Raw genomic sequence first — 22,570 nt, forward strand, 5'->3', positions numbered from 1 at the left:
AATATGAATAAGCAGGTATAGATAATGCTTTTATGGGATGGATGCTGTTTTGTTCCTAAAAAGAAATGAGCTGCGCAGACACAACTTTTTGAAAAGTCATACAAATGAAAGCTAGTTTAGATAAGGGCCTATAGTTCTTCATTAAGCACAAGTCCAAATTTGATTTCTTAAAGGCAACATATGCAAGCACTTTCAACAAAATTTGTACAAGAAAGTTCATTGTCAGCCCTGCACTGGTGTAATGCACAACAATGTTGTGCACCATCTCCTAACCACCCTTTACCCTGTCCTTGCCCCACCTCCTTCCCCCTCCTTCCAAATGTCCAACCACAGGCATATCCAGTGTTCACAACAGCAAATGCAGAAATACAGTACAGTACAGTACTTTGCTGCTTTGGGTGCACAAGAATGTTTGTGCTTCATTCTTTGCATTTCAGATGTTTTCCTACTGATCTTTGGAAACAGAGATGACAGGTCCTTTCATTTAATAGCTACTTGCACTGCAGAAAAATCTTGGCACTGGATGAGAGCAGCCCATCTTTTGTGAATCACCTGCATCTCAAACAGTTGACCTTCATGAGTGGAATTTGACTCAAATTATTAAGAATGGGGTGTGGTGAAATCTGAATTCCCACACAGTACTCTTTTCATTGGTCAAATAAGTAATTTAATGGATTTACATACAAATGAGGTCCACATCTGGCTGATTTACAGCCTTAATGACAGATTTATCACCACACAGAAGGGCATGAGTCAAAATGTCACAACCTTATTGCTACGGTCCATCAACGCTGTGGTAAAATTTCTTCCAGTGCTCACTAATGCACCAGTCTTAAAAGAACAAGTATATATCAGTGGGACTTTATTGTGAATAAACTCATAATCTGTAGGTCATGGGCTGGGATTGGATTACAGTTTGGGTTGCACTACTCTAGTGGCCCCTCTGCTTTTTTGCTATGCTAAATGAACACCTCCTCCATGAAGCTGGGGTTGCATCCCCAAAGTCCCCTAAAGTGCCAAGAGGTTTATATATATATATATATATATATATATATATATATATATATATATATATATATATATATATATATATATATATATATATATATATATATATATATACATATATGTATGTATATGGACGATGTCTGCAGAAATCTTGTGTTGGTATTTAACAAGGATTCTGCCAGCACTGTGCGTCTCAGAGTTCGACTCAGTGTCTGCACTCACTAGGGGCTAGAGCTGCTCTTGAAACGTCCTGCTGTTGTGTTTCTATTGCAACCACTCCTGTTAAATAGAAATTCTTGTCCTATATCACTAAAGCTTCTCACAAAATAACAAAGGATTGGTAAAGGACAGATCAGAATTACTCTCCTAGAAGAAGCTGGCATTTTGCAGTTGTCGCGTTTAAAGCAGATGGATCGTCTCAGTAATGCAATAACATTTACGCCATGACTACAACTTTAATGTCTCTCCCAAAGGGCCTGTTCTTCAAGAAGGATTACATGCAAGAGGTTCTCTGACAGATTTAACGTGTTACAGTGTTAGAATTAGTACTCTAATTAGAAGAGAACGTGGAGGACTTATGCCGATGTCTCACAGCCACAGGATTACACACTTATCAACATTAAAATTTCAACCAGAGGTTTGGTCTTTTATACATGTATTTTAATTTTACCCATTGTATCATTATGTTCTCTCTAACTGTAATTTTGCGTAATGTCGTGTTTTTTCAGACCGTCTGTCACAAATATCGTTAAAGTTCAGAGGTAAAAACAATGATAGCAGCGTGACTGTGCACATGAGCTCAGTTGCACCTGTCTCAGTCAGCTGTTGGCTCATTTGGAGAACTGAATCTTGATACAGAGAGATGAGCAGCATCTCAAGGCAGATTTGTTCAGAAACTTAGCAACAAATTATTCATGTAGGTTTGGGCTTTTTTCACAGTAAAGATTTGACAAAAAAATCCTTTTTAAGTGAAGTTCTCCTACAGTCCCTTAGATGTTATTGATTAACAGTAGGAAGAATTAATGTTCTTGAAAGACTTCTTTTAATCATCTTCATGGACCAAGACTGGAGGAGTCTTAAATATGACTGATTGTTATTTTAAACCAAGTTCGCTTCTTATTTATTTATTTATTTATTTATTTATTTATTTATTTATTTATTTATTTATTTATTTATTTATTTACTTATTTATTTATTTATTTATTGTTGGTACAGTTTAATCACATTTAAATCCCTGAAAAAATAAATACAGTTGCAAACTTAAATACAATTGAAATGCTTGCCTTATTCTCAAGTTAGAGGCTTCGAAAAACTTGAGAAGCTTTTTTTGTAAACCACAAAATTGTATGTCTGGAACCCCCCCGCCCCTCTCCCTCCCTCTCTCACACACACTCTTTCTCTCTCTTTCTCTCACTCTTTTCTCTCTTTCCCTCTCTCTCTCTCTCTCTCTCTCTCTCTCTCTCTCTCTCTCTCTCTCTCTCTCTCTGTCTTCTCATTTTAACTTCAGCCATTAAAAAAAGAAACTCCATCTGGTAAAGTGCAGGCTTCCCTAAATGCCCTCAGCCTTAAATGTTGTGTGAATTCATCATTCTCCTATAACATGCACCATAATTAAAAATGTGGAGGGGGGGGGGGACTCTTATTGTGGAAGTGCGTGCAAATATCCAGTGGAATGTAAGCTGGAACTCTGTAAATTTTCAATAATCTTTGGACTTCAGTCAAAACAAACATAATGAAACCTGGACTATTTTACTGTGCTGATGTGCTAAAGGAAAACATAATGGGGCCTATTTTCATTCCGAGAGTGACTCAGGAACCTGAGTGCGCCGTGTCGGTGGGAAACGAGTTGAGAAGAACTCACATTTTACATTCAATGGTTCAGATACTGAAAAGTATAGCTTTTTACGCAAAAATATCAACTTTCTTAATTATAAATCTAAAGAGATGTATAATAAACCTACAAAACAAATATTATTTCTACAAATAGAAAGACATTTGAAGCACTAATGGTTATATAGGTTCAAGTAAATTAATTGCATCAGTAAAGCTATCTAAAAAGCTTTATACATTACTAGTATTAATGTAACACCTTCTTATTATGCAACTTTCATTGATTCATTTATTCAGTCATTCATTTTCTATACCTGCTTAATGCTACACAGGATCACAGGGGTCTGCTGGGGCCTATCCTAGCTTATCACACGTGAAGGCGGGGTACACACTTGACAGGTCATTAATCCATTGCAGACAGACATAGACACTTCTGATTTAGATCAAGAAAACCAATCAGACTTTAAGCCTCTGTCTACAGTCTTTGCCTACAAATTAAATAAAAGTTTACTATAATTATGACTAACTAATTGAAATGTGTTACTTTAATACATTGTCCTTTAGTCACACCGAAGAGTACAGCTAATATCTGGACTACAAGGAGAAAACGAAATTGATGTGATGACAACCTTGTTTACACCCCCACCAATGTCCTCCATTTCTGCATCTGTTGTGTTCTACTTCCTCCTGAATGACGCTGTAAAACTGACAGCGTACTTGACCTTAGACGTAAGACTAAGACTGCAAGGCGTAGCAACAATAATCTATGACACCAAACCAAGTCTAAGAAAGACAAGGATTATTTTAAGCAACATATCTAATGCCATTAGACCTTGGAAGCTTGGCACAGCGTGCGGGATCTATATTACAAGACGAAGGCAGGTGCACGAAGGAAGAGGCAGTCCTAAAAATACCCGTGATAAACTTTGTGTAGACTTGAAGACACTCAGGGTGTCCTCAGTCACCAGAGCTGTTTTAATTTCTCATGAGATCAAAGTAGAAGGTTGGCTGTGTAAAAAAAAGTGGACTTGCAAGTGGAAATATGTTGAATTAAATGTCTACAGAATATGATTAATGATGGTTTCAGATTTACTGAAAATGTAGGGATGAAACCCTTAAATATTCTCCTTTGGTACTTTGTGAAGCCATTATCATGTCTTACATACTAAACCACAAACTCAGCTGCTGTAAGTGAAGTTTATAGCAACCCCCGTCAGGACACTGTGCTATAACGTCCACAGTTTGTGGTTGGGATGAGCGATGTATTATCAGGTAAACACTTGGCTGTCCAGAGCCTCCCTGCCTTCGAACATAGCCTAAACCGGCTTAATGTAAAGCATTTTTATTTATTTATTTTTTTTTCATGCAACACACCAGCAGTCATTTTAAAGCCTTTTTAGGGGTGCTCCAGCAGAATGGAGAACCTGATGTTCCCAAGCAAGTATTTTCTTCAAAGGTCGCGCAGGGTCAGCAGGGAGGAGCTTATCACATTAACAGCTCTTGAATGCAGTAACTCGCACACTTGTATGCACAATGTACACAGTTTAACACCCTTTCAAGATGCACAGGATTAATGTTCAAATTTCTTTTTCAACACATTGAAAACACAGCTTCAGCTGTATTATTGCCATGTAAAGCCAGCAGTGACAGACTTTAAACATGCTCACGAAAATACTTTTGCTCTTTTTTTTCCTGATCAAGGTAAATAGTTTTTTTGGCACTGGGATTTTTGATCACTTTAGAAACCAGAAATGTTTCCATCATTGCCATCATGTCATAAAAGCCATATTTGGACAGAATTCAGGATGTACGATTCATTGATTTGTTTTCTTTTTGGTGTCGAATTGTGATCAAACCAGTTTGGTTCTCGCGCGGATTAAAAAACATGGCCTGATGTCACAATATCTGTATCAAATTGTGTTTCTTTCATTGCTTCATAATATGGAGGATTTCCTCCTTGGGATTTATACGAAAACTATCTTTATTAATGTATTAGTATAGTTGAAACCAGCATAACTATAGGCTTCAAATGAACACAAGTGAGCACACATTCAAAAGTGGATATAGCGGGATTAACCACATCACACTATTACAGAGGCTTGAATGTTTGGTGTAATGGAGTCATGCCACTCATGTTGATCTAATGGATTCACGTTGATGGATATGTGAACAGGGAGTCTTAATCAGACACCAGAAAAACACACAGGGCTTTATGCTTGGACCGATACATTCAATTGTATGCTTCCATAGGCGACCTGAGTATAAATTTCATGCAGATTATATTTGACTGTACCTATCAATGAAGACTGTTAACACCAGTTAGTTAGAGTCTAACGTCTTGGCACTAAACCCAAGACGGAGATTGTCATGTTTGGACCTAAGCACTTCAAAAATAGACCATCTAATCGTTAAGTTATTCTGGGTGGCATCGCTTTAGCATCTTACTTAGTCAGGAACAATGAAATTAAGTCTTTTAACTCACACAGCTTTCTAGGAGTAGGGCCACTTTCTATCAGTTTAATAATATTGTCTAAATTATGCAGGGTTATGCAGAAAGAAGTGTCCATGTATTTGTAATTTGACAACTGGACTACTGCAATTCCCAATTATTAGGTTGTCAAAAAGGTCTAAAAGAAACTGATCCAAAATGACGAAGCAGAGTTCAGATGGGAGTGTAAGGTTTTCAGTTTAATGATCAGATATAGAAAACTGTTGTATGAAGTGCATGAAAGAATACAACTGACATTTGGAGACGAGCCCCTCTGCGAGTCTAGAAACACCTCTTCAACAGCACAGCCTTGAACCTATCCCTAAGGGGAACACACTCATCCAACCACTCATCCACCCACTCATCAAACACACAGATGGAGATAACAAAGACACAGTTGCTGCTTGCTGATGAAAGCTTGGTCAAATTGTACTGGTACTCCCGCTCTGCTGAGTATCCTAAACCTTCACTGCAAAATCACCCAAAAAGACAATGTATTCAAAAGGTGAACTGACTTAGTCCCTATTCAAATTAAAACACAAGTGGATGTGCTATCATTCATCTACTCCTTAAGATGCTGGCAAAATGACTTCTTCTTGGAACTTGCCATTATGAAATTTTTACTTGGGAGCTTGACTCCTAGTCACTCCCCATATAAAGGCGTATCAAAAGTCAAATGTTTGGGAACTACGAATGGCTGAGCAGTTCCTTAAAAAACCGCCCAAGCACCCACACACGCCTCCTCCAAGACGTATTGGGTGTCCACAGGAATCCAGTCACCCCCTCCCCTTCAAAGTACATATTTGACAGGGCAGAGTCAAGCAGAGCTTGCACTCCAGCTCAGATTCAGTTAGGACCAGACGCCCCGGCCCTTCTCCCACTCTCCTTTTGGACGTTTAGTTGGTGCAGCACAACAACAATAAGCAGCCATGGATGCCATCAAGAAGAAGATGCAGATGCTCAAGCTCGACAAGGAGAATGCCTTGGACAGAGCTGAGCAGGCTGAATCAGACAAGAAAGCAGCAGAGGACAGAAGCAAACAGGTCGGCTGATTTTTTTTTTCTTTGAGGAAAACCCCAAAGGTCTATTTAAAAAGGGGTGAAAAAAGTAGGAGTACCAGCAACAATTAAAATAAAATAAAATGCAGCAATCTAAATGAATGGCCTCTAGAATATGGATTAATTATGTTCATGGACCATTTTTATCATGATGATTCAGTTAAAAATCTCTATTTCCATTGAAATATTTACTTTTGGATATTAATTTGACTTTTTTAACATTTGGTTGTGTAAATGTTGCCTTGATTGTAATGTTAATATAGAAATGTAAGTAAATGTAAATGTAAAACGTTAATAAGAAATCAAAAATAAGTGTGTATTTTATATTTTGTTTAACCTTTGCATTTCTTTGCGTGCATGTTTAGTTAGAAGACGAAATGAGAGAGCTGGAAAAGAAATTGCGTGCTACTGAAGATGAAAGAGATAGAGTGTTTGAGGAGTTCCAAACTGCTGAAGAGAAGCTGCTGAGTGCTGACGAGACCGCCACCACGGTATAAACCTGAAGTGCATGAGCTTCCCTAACTTCTCTCCACTTTCTCCTTTTTTTCCCTCTGTCCTGTCCTCTCCCTGTACGCGCTCTCGCGCCTCTGCGCGCTCACGCAACTCCATCCCTTCGCTGATCACCTCTGAAACTATCCTGCACCGACCAAAAAAAACACACAAAAAAATCAGCTTGAAGACGATTTGGTGACTCTGCAGAAGAAGTTGAAGTCCACTGAGGATGAGCTGGACAAGTACTCCGAGGCTCTTAAGGATGCCCAGGAGAAACTTGAGCTGGCTGAGAAGAAAGCCACCGATGTAAGTAAGAAAGGGACCCACAGATGGCACCAGTCTTCCTGCACGACGCCTCACTCCTTATTCCACCCCTCGTCCTAGAGGGAAACGACAGTTCAACATCACAGACAAACAGATCAAATCCAACACACTGGAAAAAAATCACTTTCAAACTCAAAAGTTGTCGATCTGTTGGTCAGTAATTGTTGAACTGTCGTGTTTGATCAAGAATTACGCACACAGTCAATTACATATCAGCCCAAAGAAAGCCAAATTTGCCATTTATATTTTGTGTAATGCTCATTTTTTATTTAAACCATCTCTCTTGTAGCCTGTTTCCATTCAAAAGAAAGAAGTAAAGAGACAGGCCGGATCTTTCCAGTTGAACAGATTCTTTTAATATGGATGAGCACGGCCTGCAGTCTGATGTGCAGACTTCCCAGCCGCTCACAGTCTGCGCCTGGATAAATATAGCCTACTGCTTTATATGGTCAAGATAGAGCTCCAAAAGAGCGCTGCGCTCTCTGCTTACCACAGAGGAAGCACACAAGTTTCCTATCAGAGTGTCCCAGGAAATTAAAGCATTCCACAAATTTAGCTTCCTCACAAAATAAACTATTTAGATTTTTGAATATTTTTTGGGGCACTGATTTTTTTTTTTCTTCAAAGAAACTATGTAAGAAATGTTCATTTTGACCTTTAAAGGGCGCGACCTGGACGACACCAAAATATGCTTTGCTTCCTTCAAGCATTATGTTCTCACGACAGTCCTTTTAATGACAGAATTTGGGCGACGGCCAATTTCAAGTGCTTGCAACGCACAGAGATGTTTACTCTTAAAAGTCCATCAGGTTGCAGTGAGGAAAACCCCGTTGTAATAATCCTTTAAGTGGATTACAAAGAGGGATTCGGGCCAAAGTCTGTTAGTCTCCTCAGTTTTAGCTTCTTGCAGCAGAGGGTGAATTTTATTTCTACACGTCCCTCTCTGCCTCTCTTTAACCTAATAGGCTGAATTTCGAGAGGAGCGCTGCGGCCTGAGTATGAGTTTAAATGAGTTCTCGAGGTTTTATGGCCTCTTTTTTCAGACTTTGGGAAGGTTTTTATGTGATATTGCAGTTTCAAACGGGTAGCCTATAATTACTGGATTCGGTAGGCTAAAGACTGAATGTCTGTAATGTCAAAAGTATCTCCCTGTTCATGTGTCCTGCTCACGGTTGACCAGCAGAGGGCGCCGTCGCCCCGCTGTTTCCCCCCCGAGCGTGATGACTGCAATCACAGACAAGTGGCGGCTGGGTGTGCTCTTATCATTAAAAACACACACTGATGCTTTGTATCGATTGAACCTATTAGATTTTATTATTTTATTAGGCTTTTTGGTAGATTTCCGCAATGGAGAAACTTTGCATGTCCCATTAGAGCAGCCATTTCTTAGGCTTGTGTGTTGAAATCAGCGGTACTTCCTGGATTAGAAAAAAAAAAAAAAGAAAAAATTGCACCGAGAGGCTCCTGAGAGCTTGTGTGCGCTGTCAGGTCTGACTTCATGCAGCTTTCAGCACCACCAAGGACGTCATCCGATTACTTGTACATTTCACGGAAATTAGCTGCCGGTGTGTGTTGTAGTCCTTTTTTTTTTTTTTTTTGTAATAGTAGTCACGCAAATAATGGCCGGTGCTACATCGTTAGACGCAGTCAAACGAAAGATCAAATCATTGCAAGAACAGGCTGACGATGCTGAAGAAAGAACCGAGAGATTACAGAAGGAGTTGCTTCAGGAGAGGAAGTCCAGGGATCAAGTAAGCACGTTTATAGCATCTACAACCACACTAGAATTTAGCATGGTGAAGAAAAAAAAAACAAAAAAAAAACAAACTATTTAATTGACTATTATTGACTTTGTGTTGAGTTTGAACAGTCAAGGCTGATTCGTGGTTCCGCGTTACACCAACGCAGAGCCTACGGCGTAGGGTACGCGGCGACGCGCACCGTACGTTGCGCGTCGCCGCGTACCCTACGCCGTACCCTACGGCGAAGCCTCTGCGTCGATTTAACGCAGAACCATAAATCGGCCTTAAGGCAGAGCCCCAGCTGGGGGTGTTGCTGCACCGCAGGGCTGCAGGCTGAGCTCTGCTCGGCTCAAACAGAACCAGGTCTCACATGGGGGTTTGATGCCTGGTGGCCTGACCAGACGCGTTTATAATTGACGACGTTAGGCCGCGGAAGCTTGGACATCAACCATGTGGTGCATTGTATCACCATCTCCTCGCTTATTAAGTCCACTCGCATCTCCTTTGATGCACTTCTCCCCCCAGTCTACTTCCTCTGCAAAAAGGAAAAACAATAAGTTTTGTAAACTGGAGCCAGGGCAACATAAGATACCAGGAAGTAAAAGCTAAACTGTCAGTATTTGAAGTGACAGCCAGCCTGCTGTCAGCTTGTGCACTTTGACTTGTCCATATAAGGAGAGTAGGTTTTGAAAACTACAAAGCAGTTACCTTGACAGGAAATGGTTACATGTCAGAGTAGAGTTTGTGTGTTAACCCCTCAGCGGTTTTAAAGTCACACGTCCCACACTGAAATGCACTTTCCTCCTGCACTGCTCTGTTTAATGTGATCTGCAGAGGAAAGTTTTGTAAATTTAGTTGTTTTTTTAAAAAGGAAGTCATTGTCTCTACAGCATAACCCTGAAAGATTCACTATCAATTTCAGTTTATTTGTATTGGTACACAACAAGCCATCTCAAAGAACTTAAAAGAAAGCAAACGAGTTCAATACAATCCAAATATAATCCATTTATATTCAGTATCCATTTATAATCTAATTCATTCTCATTATTTAAATTCACATAATGGGGATTCATAAAAGGTCAAACATAAACTCAGTCTGGAAAGCAGCACACTGTCTTCTAGAGGAAACCAAGAACTTATGTTTGACCAGGATTTGTCATTTTATTGTTATTCAGCAGATCTCTGGAGCAGCTTTCTTTTATCTGCAGAATGCTACCAAAAAACAATGTTGCAAACCCAGTCCCTGCATTTATCTCATCTACACCAGCCTACTATAGTTCCAAATCATTCCCTTTAAAATCTTTCAGTTGATGCAAAATGCTGAGGCCAGATCATCTCATGATGGGTACAGCTGAGAAAGATGGCATTTCTCTTGTTCTATCCCCTTCTGCATTGGCCCCCTATTAAATTTGGAGTAGAAATTAAAATCCTTATCGTTGACAAAGTAATCCCAGTTCTGACTCTCCTGCAATATTTAACTGTTTTTATATAACTCCAGAAGATGACTGTTCTCAGAGCGCAGGCTTTGCTGTGGTTACTGTGGAACTAGCTCCCAGTCTGGGTCTGAGACACGCGTCCCCTCCGATTTTAGGCTCAAACTTTTGAAAGACACGTTTAAAATCACTGATCTACTGGTCCTCTACTTGTTTAAATAGGCTCCTTTTTTTTTCTTTTTTGCATTTTTTTCAGCGCTATATTTTGGCCTTTCAGTGACATGTGTCAGCCACCCAGGGAGATCTGTAACTGTGTCAGACCCTTTGACTTAAGCCTCGTTAATGCTCTCTCTGGGGGCCAGTAATGAGGCACGGTATTCAGGCCTTTGTCAGTTTTGGATGCAATCATTATGCATAGTCAGTACGGCGCACTGGGATGCCTGCTGGGAGTCCTTTTCCCAACAGGTGTAACATGGAAGCACAAACAAGCATGATTACACTCTCCCACTGGGCTTGAACAATGCCTGAGTGCCCCCCGAAGGCTCTCACTCCAGTAGGTTAATGAATAAATGTACCACCAGCTTTCTTTGGGCTGATTTGTGTGCGTGTAGGTCTGTGATTTCTGTTTCCAAGGTTAAAGCTGGATCTCTGAAGCCCGCTAACACGCTCTCTATCCTTAGGCTGAGGGAGAGGTCGCTTCCCTTAACAGACGTATCCAGCTGGTTGAGGAGGAGTTGGATCGTGCTCAGGAGCGTCTGGCTACCGCCCTAACCAAGCTGGAGGAGGCTGAGAAGGCTGCTGATGAGAGCGAGAGGTGGGTCTCTTCCAGTTCAGCCTTTCTCCTACATCTGTGATCAGTTAGTTGGGGATGTCAAGGCAGCGTGTCTGTGCGTTCAGGGCTGAAACATTATTCTTCAAGCATTTTATATTGCTGCTTCCCCACATACGTGTCATTATGTCACGGCACGTCGCTGCCACTTGTGGGTAATCTCGGAAATGTGTGGCGCAACCTCGGGTCTGGGCCACGCTTAGCTCTGTTGGTGGGCTGTCGTCGGCCCATCAGCGTTGATCTGCAGCTGGAAGTTGGAGAACTGACGGCAAACAAAGATCTGATTTATTGTGGAATAAAACTAAAGTCTTAAAAATAACAGACTGTCCAGTCCAGCAGAGAGTCTTGGCTTTGAGCTTTTTCTCTCTTTGCACTTTGTCGAGTTCATGATCAAATCGTAGGTCTTCAGCTACTGTATCTTTGGCACTTTTAACTTTCAACAAATCAGTTTCAAGCCTCTCAAAGTGTGAAACTGAAGAGCTGGCTGATGTAATCACATTGGAGGACTTCATGCAGGCCCATCTGCGTTGCTTAAATTCCCCCAAATCCCTCACTCTGTGCAGGGTGAGACTGACACTGGCAAATACCTACATGGTGTCATAAATGATCTCTCAGCCATTTGACGTAGTGAGCAATTGAAAGATTTACGAGATCACGTACCCTCAGGAAAAACGCAGGACGTCTGCTGGCTTTCAGCTCCAGATTCTTAACGTGCCTCCAATGTTTGTTTTCTCACACAGAGGCATGAAGGTCATTGAGAACAGGGCCATGAAGGATGAGGAGAAGATGGAGATGCAGGAGATCCAGCTGAAGGAGGCCAAACACATCGCTGAGGAGGCTGACCGCAAATATGAGGAGGCGAGTATTTCAGGAGTTGGCGGTCGATGTGAAAAGTCCATACTGTTTTTTTTCCATCGTACATGTCTAATTATAGCAAACCATTTACGTTTTTAGACAACGTTCTGTTTTCACATGTAGGTGTAAGCAATTGTGATTTTAAAATGTCATATGGGTTGTAAAATACTGCACACTTTAGTTACAGTTACTCTAAAGTAAATCCCTTGTAACCAGTCCTGCCTGCGAGAGGCTTTAAGTACCTGCTGTGGCGTAACTCTTTGTTGTATCACACCTTAAGGTTGCCCGTAAACTGGTCATCATTGAGAGTGACCTGGAGCGTACAGAGGAGCGCGCTGAGCTCTCAGAAGGGTAAGATCTTTCACTTCCACGCACTTCTTTATCAGTACTGACATTTGCATGGACGCTGGAATGAAAACGGCTTTGAGAACTAATACACAAAGTATGCAACTTGTTATCTTTTTAGGACAATGTGCAGCGTGTTCTTACTGTTTGCTGCAGATTATTTGCATGTTCACCATGGTTTGAATGATTTTTTTTTGGCTTGCGCACGTGTGCACACCCACTAACAGGCGTTCTCGGAGAGTGGAGGAGGAGCTTAGGGTTTTGGAGCAAACCCTGAAATCACTAAACTCCACAGTTACACAGGTACTATGAAAGCAACACTAACAATCGCTAGTTTCTTTGAATGGCTCTTCTCGCTGTCAATCATGCCGTCTTTGCTCTGCCTGTTGTACTTGTTTCTGTCCTGCTTTTGTCTCGAGTCAACATGCCTAACATAGCAGACAACTGTGCAAGAATAACACCTTAGTTTAAGAGAAGCATGGCATTTGAAGACTGAAATAACATCAATCAATTATTGATTTCATGCGATGCACTAAAGACACCGCTTCTCTCACATCCCTGCTCTGTTAAGGCATTTTTATAGTGCTTAGGATTCCCTCCTTGTTTAATACCTGTAGTTCTTATCTTTATTGTTTCCTCTCTCCCTCCTTCTCACTTCCCATCATCCTATTTTGGGTGATTCTCTGCCTCTTTCCATCCTTCTTTGCTCCTTTTCTCTCCCTATTCCTCCTCCTTTACTTGGTGAATTCATCCCCTGGTCTAAAAACATAGCAAATGCTCTGAGCTTGAGGAAGAGTTGAAAACTGTGAGCAACAACCTGAAGTCACTGGAGGCCCAGGCTGAGAAGGTGAGTGCTACTTTCTGGGCCAGTGCATGCTGTTAAATCCCTCTGGCTTCCCTGTAGACATATGATTGACAGGGAGCAGAAGAGCCTGCAGGGTCGAATCTCATCAGTTGTACTTGCTTCTATGTCTGCCATCATTTCCAAACCCCCATTTTCTAACTTTACATTGCTTTCTTCAAATAGTACTCACTGAAGGAAGACAAGTATGAGGAGGAGATCAAGGTCCTCACTGACAAGCTGAAGGAGGTACAGTATTTTGGGCAGTCGGGGGATCAGCACAAGTCACAGATGCCGCATCAGCGTTCGAGTGTTGGACTCGTTCTGTCTCTGTATTGCAGGCTGAGACCCGCGCAGAGTTCGCTGAGAGATCAGTAGCCAAGCTTGAGAAGACCATTGATGACCTGGAAGGTAGGTTTTTCTGTTTTGTTTCGTTTTCCTCTTTGGTTATTTTCAAATGCTGAGTCAGTGATTATGTCTGGGTAAGTGTTCAGATTCTCAAAGAGCCCTTTAGCTCAGCTCTGCTTCCTTCTTAGAGCCGCCAGGCCCCTTTTTCCAACTGCTGCAAAGTCCTATTGTGCTCTCTCCTATCTTATCTGTGATTAAAAAAGAAACACGTTTTCCAGTTCAGAGGTAGAGAGGAATGGCTTTGGTGTTTGCAGAAAGCAGGCTGAGGTGTTGGCTCAGTGTGCAAGTGGTCATAGCGAGAGATAAGAGTTGACGCCTACACGGCAGCGTAAAAGAGGAGTGCTGAGGAATTTATTCCACTTCCATTCTGTATTTATTTCTTTTTTTTTTTTTTTATCCGAGTTTAACTTTATATCCCTCTCTGTGCAACGTTTTCACCTATTCTGTCTCTTCTTTCTTTCTTTCCCCTTCATCTTGTCAATGCCTTGGACGCCTCTCCTTTCACCTCCTTGTCACGCGCTCCACCACCTTTGCTCTCTTCCGCTGCACCTTCCTCCACCTCCCTCCACCTTCCTCTCAACCAATAGATGAGTTGTATGCCCAGAAACTGAAGTACAAGGCCATCAGCGAGGAGCTGGACCACGCCCTCAACGACATGACTTCTATGTAATTTTCATCCTGCTGCACCTGTCGTTTTTTTTCGTCTCCGTTATCACCCTCCTCTCCCCTTCACCCCCGTTAAATGTTACACCAGCCTGTTACATCATCCCCCGCTACATGCTCACATCCAGTTGATCTGTTGCATCCTTCTGTTGTATCTCTTCACTATAATGTCTTGATACATTATAGTATTCCACTCCTGTGTATGAATGCTTTTGTTTTTTTTTTTTTATTTATTAATAATGGTAAGTTCACATCACATTATGACGTCTTCATAAAAAAAGCATGTCCGTTGTTCATTGAAATGCCAAATACTGTAACATGGAGGCATTTCAGTGTGTCTGAGTCCCTTGTACTGTAACTGTTGTTGTATTGTAACAACAGTTACAGTATAAGTGTTGCTTCTGTTCTTACTCCTGTACTAATACGGCCGACTTCTGTCCAGAAGAACGGCCGTATGTATGTCCGCAAGACTCCCTTCATTCTGTCATTAGATGGGTAGTGTTCATGCTGTAGTTTAGCGTCACTGTGGTTGAGTCCCCCCCCGCCGCCTCACGCCCGAACATCCAGTCTGTGTGTTTAGAAAGCACAATGCATTTCAGCGTGCATTGAGCTATTATATTGCATTTTCGTGACTCCTTGTGGTTTTGGTGTGTTTTTGGTCCGCAGCCTATCTTTCCGTAGGCCCCGCCCCCACAGAACCCCTGGTTCACTGTGCTTCTTCTTTTCCACACAGATAAATTGTTTACACCTCATCAAAGACGCCTCCTGCCGGCTGAGCAGCATCTGTCTGCTCTCTCCAGCCTCCTTTTCATCCTCCCTTACCTCTGTCCTTGCTTTTTTCTTCCCCCCTCATGTTTTCAAGTCAGTTGTATCCCATCTCTTGTACAGAATCCTAGAGTCTTTCTGCGTTGTGTAAGAAATAAACATCCTTCCTTCTATGTAAGCTTTATCTCATTACTCTTTCTTTTTTCCCCCCCCTTTTTAATGCCTTCTTAATCTGGCATTGCCTTAGTTTTCATCTTCATTTCATCACACCATTAGTTCCTTTCTACTTCTTTTGAAGCTGTAGTTTTATGGATTTCAGTTGTCCTTTTTAATTTTCTTAAGATATTGGTTCATGAAGTCGAGGTATTAGGAATATCTAAGTAATGCTGTAAGCCAAAAAAAAAAAAAAGTCATAGAGCAACCACAGGTGCTTGACTAAAGTTGAGCCGTGTGTGTTTAAAACCTATGCAAGCACTTTTCTGCGTTCAGGGCTGTGAAAAAGATGATGGACTGGAAGGATGTAGTTGCTGGTAAGCATCAGTGCTAGACTGTATCAGGAAGATTATGGTAACAAAAAAGTGGCGGCGGGGACTTAGAGCTGCGTGAAAGGGTTGTGGAGCCTCATCTGGTGCTGGAAATATTGGATGAAGCTGATATCGGGGATTTAAACAAATGGGCTTTGTATGATACACAGTCTTTGTCTTATATGTGAATAAATAAACAATGACACATTTTGAGTCATTTTTTTTCTATTAAGGACATAACTATAATTCAAAACAGAAAAATATGCACAAGTGTGTTATTTTCTGGTACGTGTGATTGATTTGAAACTCCATAATTAAAACGGGTGTTTCACCACATTTATTATCTGATGTGGTATCATGAAGAGACAGAAACAAGATGGACAGAATCTACACTTTTATTTACTTTACCCACCATCCTACGCATACACTCCCACACATACACATATATACATATAATGTATGTTAGGAGTACTGCCTCATTTCCACATAAATGTATGTTCAGGCCTCTTAATTTCTATAAGGATATCTGATGTGTGAAATACACATCTTCTCTTCAAAAATCATACATATTTTACCCGTACTGTAATCAGGCAAGTATGTTGATGCTCTGAGTATAATGTAATCAATACTTCATTGATAAATGTAGATGGTCCTATGTGGTAGTTCTCCATGCAAATATAACCAGACGGGTCAGCTCAAAAATAGCTTCTCTATAAGGCTCCAGACGTCTTCAACAAATGCCACTGGTGCCGTTACAGAAATACATTTAGGACTACAAGCAAACAGCTGAAATAACTTTTTTTTTTCCCCTCGCATCATGACGGCATTTCTGAATATTTAACAAATTGAGCAATAAATGGACAATTTACAGAAATTGATGAGCCTATTTATTTATTTATTTATTTTAAGGAAGATATTGTTATTGTTGCACAGAGGGAAGGAGGCTTGTAGGGGGAAAATAAGATAATAAAGTTAAATTGCTTATCTTTTTGAACGCAGATGCTTAATTTAATGAATGCTTTTACAATAAATACAGATTGACATTTTTTTTCTAGTCCAAACATTTTCTTACCAAAACAGTTATCAGTAAACCAATTAAGTTAGGGAGTTGTGGTTTTCATGTAACCGTTTGAATAATGGCTTTTAAAATGAATATCCAACTCTTAGAAACGACATATATGCAGTTCATTTGAGTTTACATAGATGTTGTAATTGCATAATTTACACTGAAATACATTGAAACACATTCAGAATTGCCCTTATCATCTAAATTTGAATGTATATATTTACTTTACAGCTTATTCAAGATAAAAACAAACCATGAAAGGACCTGGCGCTCTTTAACACGTTTGATAAAACAACAGATTCCGGTGTCCCTTATGAACACGGATTTCCACAACTGAATACAAGACGTTGTAATCGGTACATCAAGTGGAATTAAGGAGTGAATGCATGAATATGTGAAGACAAGTCATATAAGGGTCTATCTTATGTTTGTTTTATTTGTTCAGATTTTTGATCGGTGTATATTCTGATATTTTCATGGTGTTACAAAAACAAAACTCTTAAGGGATCTGTTATGTTAGAGATAGATCTCAGCAGAACTTGCACCTTCTCTTCTCCCTTTTCCTCTGATTTCCTGTCCTCTCTCTGTGTTTCAAATTGCTTCCCGACTGCAAAGATCACCTCTACCAGCAACTTGAGACAAACCGTCTTCTCGATAATGAAATGTGCGAGGCTTTGAATAACTAACTTATCAGAATGACTGTTTAAGGTTTTGTTCTTAATGTTTGTTTGAGAGTGTGAAGAGTCTTGAGTTTGCATTGTCCACGTATGACTCTTGCATTGCTTGAAATTCCTGTTGCTGTTGGTGGAAGTCTAATCTAAAAGATTTTAGATCAGGGATTATTTTTTTATACATATACATATATATATTTATAGTATAATCTTTCAGCCATAGTTCAGCACAACAACATACATTTTTTAACACAGTAGTTCATTTTTTTACTGTACTGTGCTTTGTGTGTCAGTGATAGTTTCTTGTATATTTGCATGGTTGCTTGCATCTTGCATAGTCCGCTGCAACAACTGACCAGAATGATGTGACCAGATTGATTATTAATGTAAGCTAATCAACTGACTGACTTGTGCTTGCTTGTGTGATATTAAAAATGTCTTCATTTGATGTTATCACAGAGAAACTCTCACAAGCTAAAGAAGAGAACCTCGATATGCACCAGATGCTGGACCAGACTCTAATGGAACTGAATAACTTGTGAAAAGGACGGCCTGAGCCCACACACACACACACTGTGGTTTTGGCTTCTCTTTTTTGTTTTGTTTTGTACTCGCACCTTGCTTGCTATAAAACTAGGCTGGAGAATGAGCAGCCAGATGCTATTCCTGTTGCACAGTCATGCCTCCAGCGAAACTCGACCAACGAGCCAAGCTAAGGAGTAAAGCTTAAGCATTCCCTCTGATGAAGCCAAAATTCAGAGACACAAATCTTTTCGCAGGCCAGTTTTCATGTCTGCCTCTTGCAGTCAATACTCATCAGGTATATTTCATTCTACCTTAATTACAAGCATAAAAAGACACCAAAGGACAGTGGATAAATTCTGCTTTCAATAAAACCTCATAATATTCATAGTCTGTTTAAAAACGTTGTTTAAAAAGAAGCCCCTCGGTGTAATGACACCCAGGCTACGCCTGTCAGTATGTACAGAATACCGGTGCTACTGTAGTCTTAATTTTGTGTATTGCAATAAATTAAATATTACATTTTCTCGAAAAAGCAATGGTTTCAGTTTCATCTTTGTTCATTAGCCTGTCAGTCAACTGGTTGTGCATTGTTTTAACTTTGTTTTCATGTAGGAGTTTTTAGTTTTCAAAATATCTGATATGTAAAAATTCTGAATATAAATAAAAGCATGTTTTGAAAGTTTTCTAACTTTGTGTGTGATTCATGTCCAGCCTTGTTGTTCTTTGTACCACATAAGCTAAATCAATGGGGGTTATCTTTGTGTTTTTCACATCGAATGAAGCTGGAGGGAGTTTAGATAAAGAGAAAATAGACTGAAGGGATTTCAAATATGCAGTGTTTTTTTTGTGGAATTCTTCATTTGGCAGCTTTATTGCATTACATTTGACTCATTTTTCTTGCCCCTCCATCTGACCTCAATCTGGAGGATAAATCATGTGTTTCTTAGCTTCACTACAATTCTCTCAATACCACTGCAGAGCACGGTGAGGCATTATCCAATGTTTTACAAATAAATATGCTGTATTACTTGGCTTAGTCACACCATCTGTGGGATTGAACACTTAATTAAGTTGGAAGATGTGATGAATAAAAATAAGGCAGCCTATCATTCAAACCTTATTTAATTATTCACCAATTTACTGTGTGACACCAAAATTGTACTTGATGTAAAGGAGAGAAACGGCAGACATGGCTGCTGAAATTTTGTGCGTGTTTCTAAAGTATGTCCAAGTAAAGACAGGGTCTTCCTGTCACCGTGGAAACCAGATTGACAAAAAATGATCCAAAATTATTTGATGGCCAGTTAGGTAGTTTTGAGGGATACAAGCTTTCGGTGCACTCTATTAGGCTGTGAACTTTGGGATCAGGCCACACCCAAAGTTGACCAAATTCCAGTGTCAAAGTTGGAAAATGAGCCTCTCTAAACATCTGACTAACCGTTGCTTCTGCTAGCCGTCATTAGCAATAACAACTGAAAACAATGCTGTGCACAGGATTTAGAACAAATCAATAAGTATTGCTTATTGCAATAAGTATAACGACCACTGGTAAAAAGCAAACTACACCATGTCTGCGTTTGGCTTAATGTGAATACATACAAAAATAACATGTTATAAATGGTAAAATTAGCTAAGTGTTTACTTTCTTGATGTAATTAGCAGCTATGTTGGAGTTTGAAGTAATTAAAACTCCCGATTTGGAAATCCCAGATTTTGAGTACAAATAGAATTTAAAATTAGTTTTCATGATCCGGGCAAAGAGGAAATAGAAAATGGATCATGTCAAGCCCCCACAGAGATAAAGCACAAAAGGTAATTCATTAGTTTCTTTAGTCTTGTTTTCTTTCATTTTGTTTTCAGTAAAAATCCCCTTCTTCAATTCAATATAAACCTAAAACATCACACTTAAAATGCATCTGCCCCAGATCCTACAACTGTGGGTCCTACAACCCTTAGGCTACAGACTCTCATCTGCATTATAATAATCCGTTATATTAGATTTGATAAGTAATACATTTATGAAAAGTGACTTTCTTTTTCTTGGTTTCATATTCACTGTGCTTTTGTAGCAATATAAGCAGTGGCACAGTGCACCATCTGTTGGCTACTAGGTCAAAATTATCTCTGTTAATGGAGAAATCAACCTCTTAGTGAGTCACCTATTCTGTTATCTTTCCTCTGCTTTTATCTGTAGACATTTGCATTTAACAGTTGTGTTACATTGGTGCCAAAAGGCAATCCTCCTTAAAACACCGTTGTTCCCCTTTGGAAATTTTCGCAGTCTCCATGGGACCATCTGAGTGACAGGACTGTTGCTGGTAAGAGTTCCAAGAGCGCCCTGTACACTTCTCAGGATAAACAAATGCTCTGCCATTCTGCCTTGGAGTTGTTCACGAACAACTTGAATCAGAATATCAGTACATATGGTCAACTTCGAAAATGCTGTGTGAGATGTAACCGTCTCATTGTCAGTTGAAGCCATATATGATATAAATAAGTTAGTTGGTGCTTTCTTTTCTTTTACCGGTAATTTGAAGAGCATGTATAATTTGTGCTGTCCACCAACAAAATACTTTGATTTATTTTATTTAATTCAGCAGATTATTTTATTTATTTTCTCCAAGACAATTTTAATTTAATTGTGCATTTCATAATTTATGTGCCAATAGCCTTAATAGAAGTATTGTTGAATGATCATCTACTGCAGTGAAAACGAACCAGTAATATTCAAAGATTATGTATTGTGGTGTATTTTACAGGGATATTCAACTTATTTCTACATTTAAAGAGTAGCAAATATTTATCAAAGGTCACTGTAAATTATTTAAATGTCACCCAAAAGTACAATGTGTAGCCTTTAGAATTATTCTGAATATTTTATTTGATTTATCTTGCATGCTCATATTCTTTAAAATTTTTGAAGAGAACTTATTTTATCTAAATACTGGCTTCATCAATTTATTAGTAACCTACAGTATGTATTGTTTACAGTGCAAATCATAAGATAGTCAGATCTAGTTTTAGAGATTATTGTGTGCTTATGGTTCAGTTGTAGTTAATTTGTCTAAGTGCAGACATTTACATCTTAAGTTAAACATTAGTCTACTACTTTGTTAAGAAAAACTGAATTAATGAAGCAGACTTGCATAGTTGCATTGCACTGAAAGGTGCTATTAGGCTTGAAGTTTAACAAAGAGTTCGTGTGGAAATATTTTTTTCTGCAAACTCCAAATAAACATTTAATTCTTTGAAGGGAAATCACAATTCTGCAGGATCAATAATTAAATGTAGTTGCTCTTCTTTTGATCGATCATTTCTTCTATGTCCAAATACATGCTGGATCTGTTAGTTCCTATGAAGCTCCCAGACCCCTGAGGTTCATCTGGATCTGGTTTGTTGTGGTTCCAGAACCAGAATCAAGCAAGGTGAGGCAGCGTTCAGTTATTCTGCTCCTCACCGGTGGAACAAACTTCCTGTAGACCTGAGGTCTGCTCCAACTGTCAGCTCCTTTAAATCAGGCCTAAAAACATTACTGTTTACTGAAGCGTACTTTTAAATTAAAGGGGACCTATTACGAAAAACATGTTTTTTCTTGCTTTAAAGAAGCATGAGGCAAGATTGAGGCAGGATTTATGAAAAAAATGTGTATATGTTTTAAGTTTTCTAGTAATAATGTCAGATGAAGCGTTCCAAACCCAAAAGAATGAGCCCTCTAGTGTATCTCTCCGTTGCCTTGAACAGGCTGTGTGCTGCAAAATGTGCTGCAATTCTATGCCCGAATTTCCCGCGCTGTCCTGCGGATGTGACGTCATGCACGTTCTCCCCGTTCTCCCGTGCCGGCTTCACTGTTGGCTGCAGTACCCCCGACGGCCGTCGTGGCGAAGGGTGGCGCTATCGAGTCTCATTTCTTACAAGGAGCCTCATGCTCCTTTAACATATATAAAGGACTCAGAGACAACTCAGAGAAGGAGGAAAGCAACCAAATTCTGCAGTGTCTGTACAGCCGCCCGGATGATCCATCCATGTGATGTGGCTTCTACGAGCCGTTCAGATTCTGCTCCCGTCGTTACTTAACGATGGAGTGATTTACTTAGGTTGGCCTCCGATGCGTGAAACCACGCCCACAACTAACTCTGGCCGGAACAACAACAACAACAACTCTGCCGACCGGAGCTTCCGCCATTTTTTTGTAGCGGTGTATCGCGTCATTCAGGCAGCCAATCAGCACAGTGCCTCATTATCATAGCCCCGCCCACTCAGAATCCCACATAGATAATGAGGTTAGAGAATGGGAAGATAAAGACATGGTTCAGAGGCTGAATTTCAAATTTATTTAGCAAAAACCAATCAAAAGCTTGTTTTTAAGACATTCAAGGCCTGTTTAAAATAGGTATTAGATGCCATAATAGGTCCCCTTTAAATACTTACCTGCTATACTCTACTCCCCTTACTTTTTAACAACTTGTGCTTTTTATTATTTTACCTCTTTTCTTATCATTTTATTTCATTTGATTTGTTATTTACTGTTTAATTGTGTCTTGCCGATTTTAATATTGATGTAAACTACACTTTGAATGACCTTGTGTTGAATTGTGCTGTACAAATAAACTTGCCTTGCCTACAGGACTGTCTCAGAAAATTAGAATATTGTGATAAAGTTCTTTATTTTCTGTAATGCAATTAAAAAACCAAAATTGTCATAC

The 22,570-nt window shown here is 39.8% G+C and overlaps 1 protein-coding gene across 8 annotated transcripts; it reads left to right on the forward strand.

Annotated features, from left to right (window-relative positions):
• The first annotated feature begins 6,110 nt into the window (after window positions 1-6,110).
• On the forward strand, window positions 6,111-18,550 carry tpm1 (tropomyosin 1 (alpha)). 8 transcript variants are annotated; one of them, XM_061721836.1, is made up of 10 exons: window positions 6,119-6,369; window positions 6,750-6,875; window positions 11,056-11,189; window positions 11,945-12,062; window positions 12,340-12,410; window positions 13,176-13,251; window positions 13,432-13,494; window positions 13,587-13,656; window positions 14,241-14,319; window positions 15,050-15,259. In XM_061721836.1, exons 1-10 carry the CDS (start codon window positions 6,256-6,258, stop codon window positions 15,051-15,053), a joined length of 855 nt encoding a protein of 284 aa, XP_061577820.1. In that variant the 5' UTR covers window positions 6,119-6,255; the 3' UTR covers window positions 15,054-15,259. The 8 variants fall into 8 exon arrangements, with proteins under 8 accessions (XP_061577822.1, XP_061577820.1, XP_061577819.1 ...); XM_061721834.1 differs by lacking the exon at window positions 6,750-6,875 and adding an exon at window positions 7,057-7,182 and having other exon boundaries at window positions 6,127-6,369; XM_061721838.1 differs by lacking the exons at window positions 14,241-14,319; window positions 15,050-15,259 and adding an exon at window positions 17,802-18,550 and having other exon boundaries at window positions 6,111-6,369.
• Window positions 18,551-22,570: the final 4,020 nt, after the last annotated feature.

The sequence above is a fragment of the Cololabis saira genome, chromosome 5 (assembly GCF_033807715.1).
Source record: "Cololabis saira isolate AMF1-May2022 chromosome 5, fColSai1.1, whole genome shotgun sequence".
Classification (NCBI taxonomy): domain Eukaryota; kingdom Metazoa; phylum Chordata; class Actinopteri; order Beloniformes; family Belonidae; genus Cololabis; species Cololabis saira.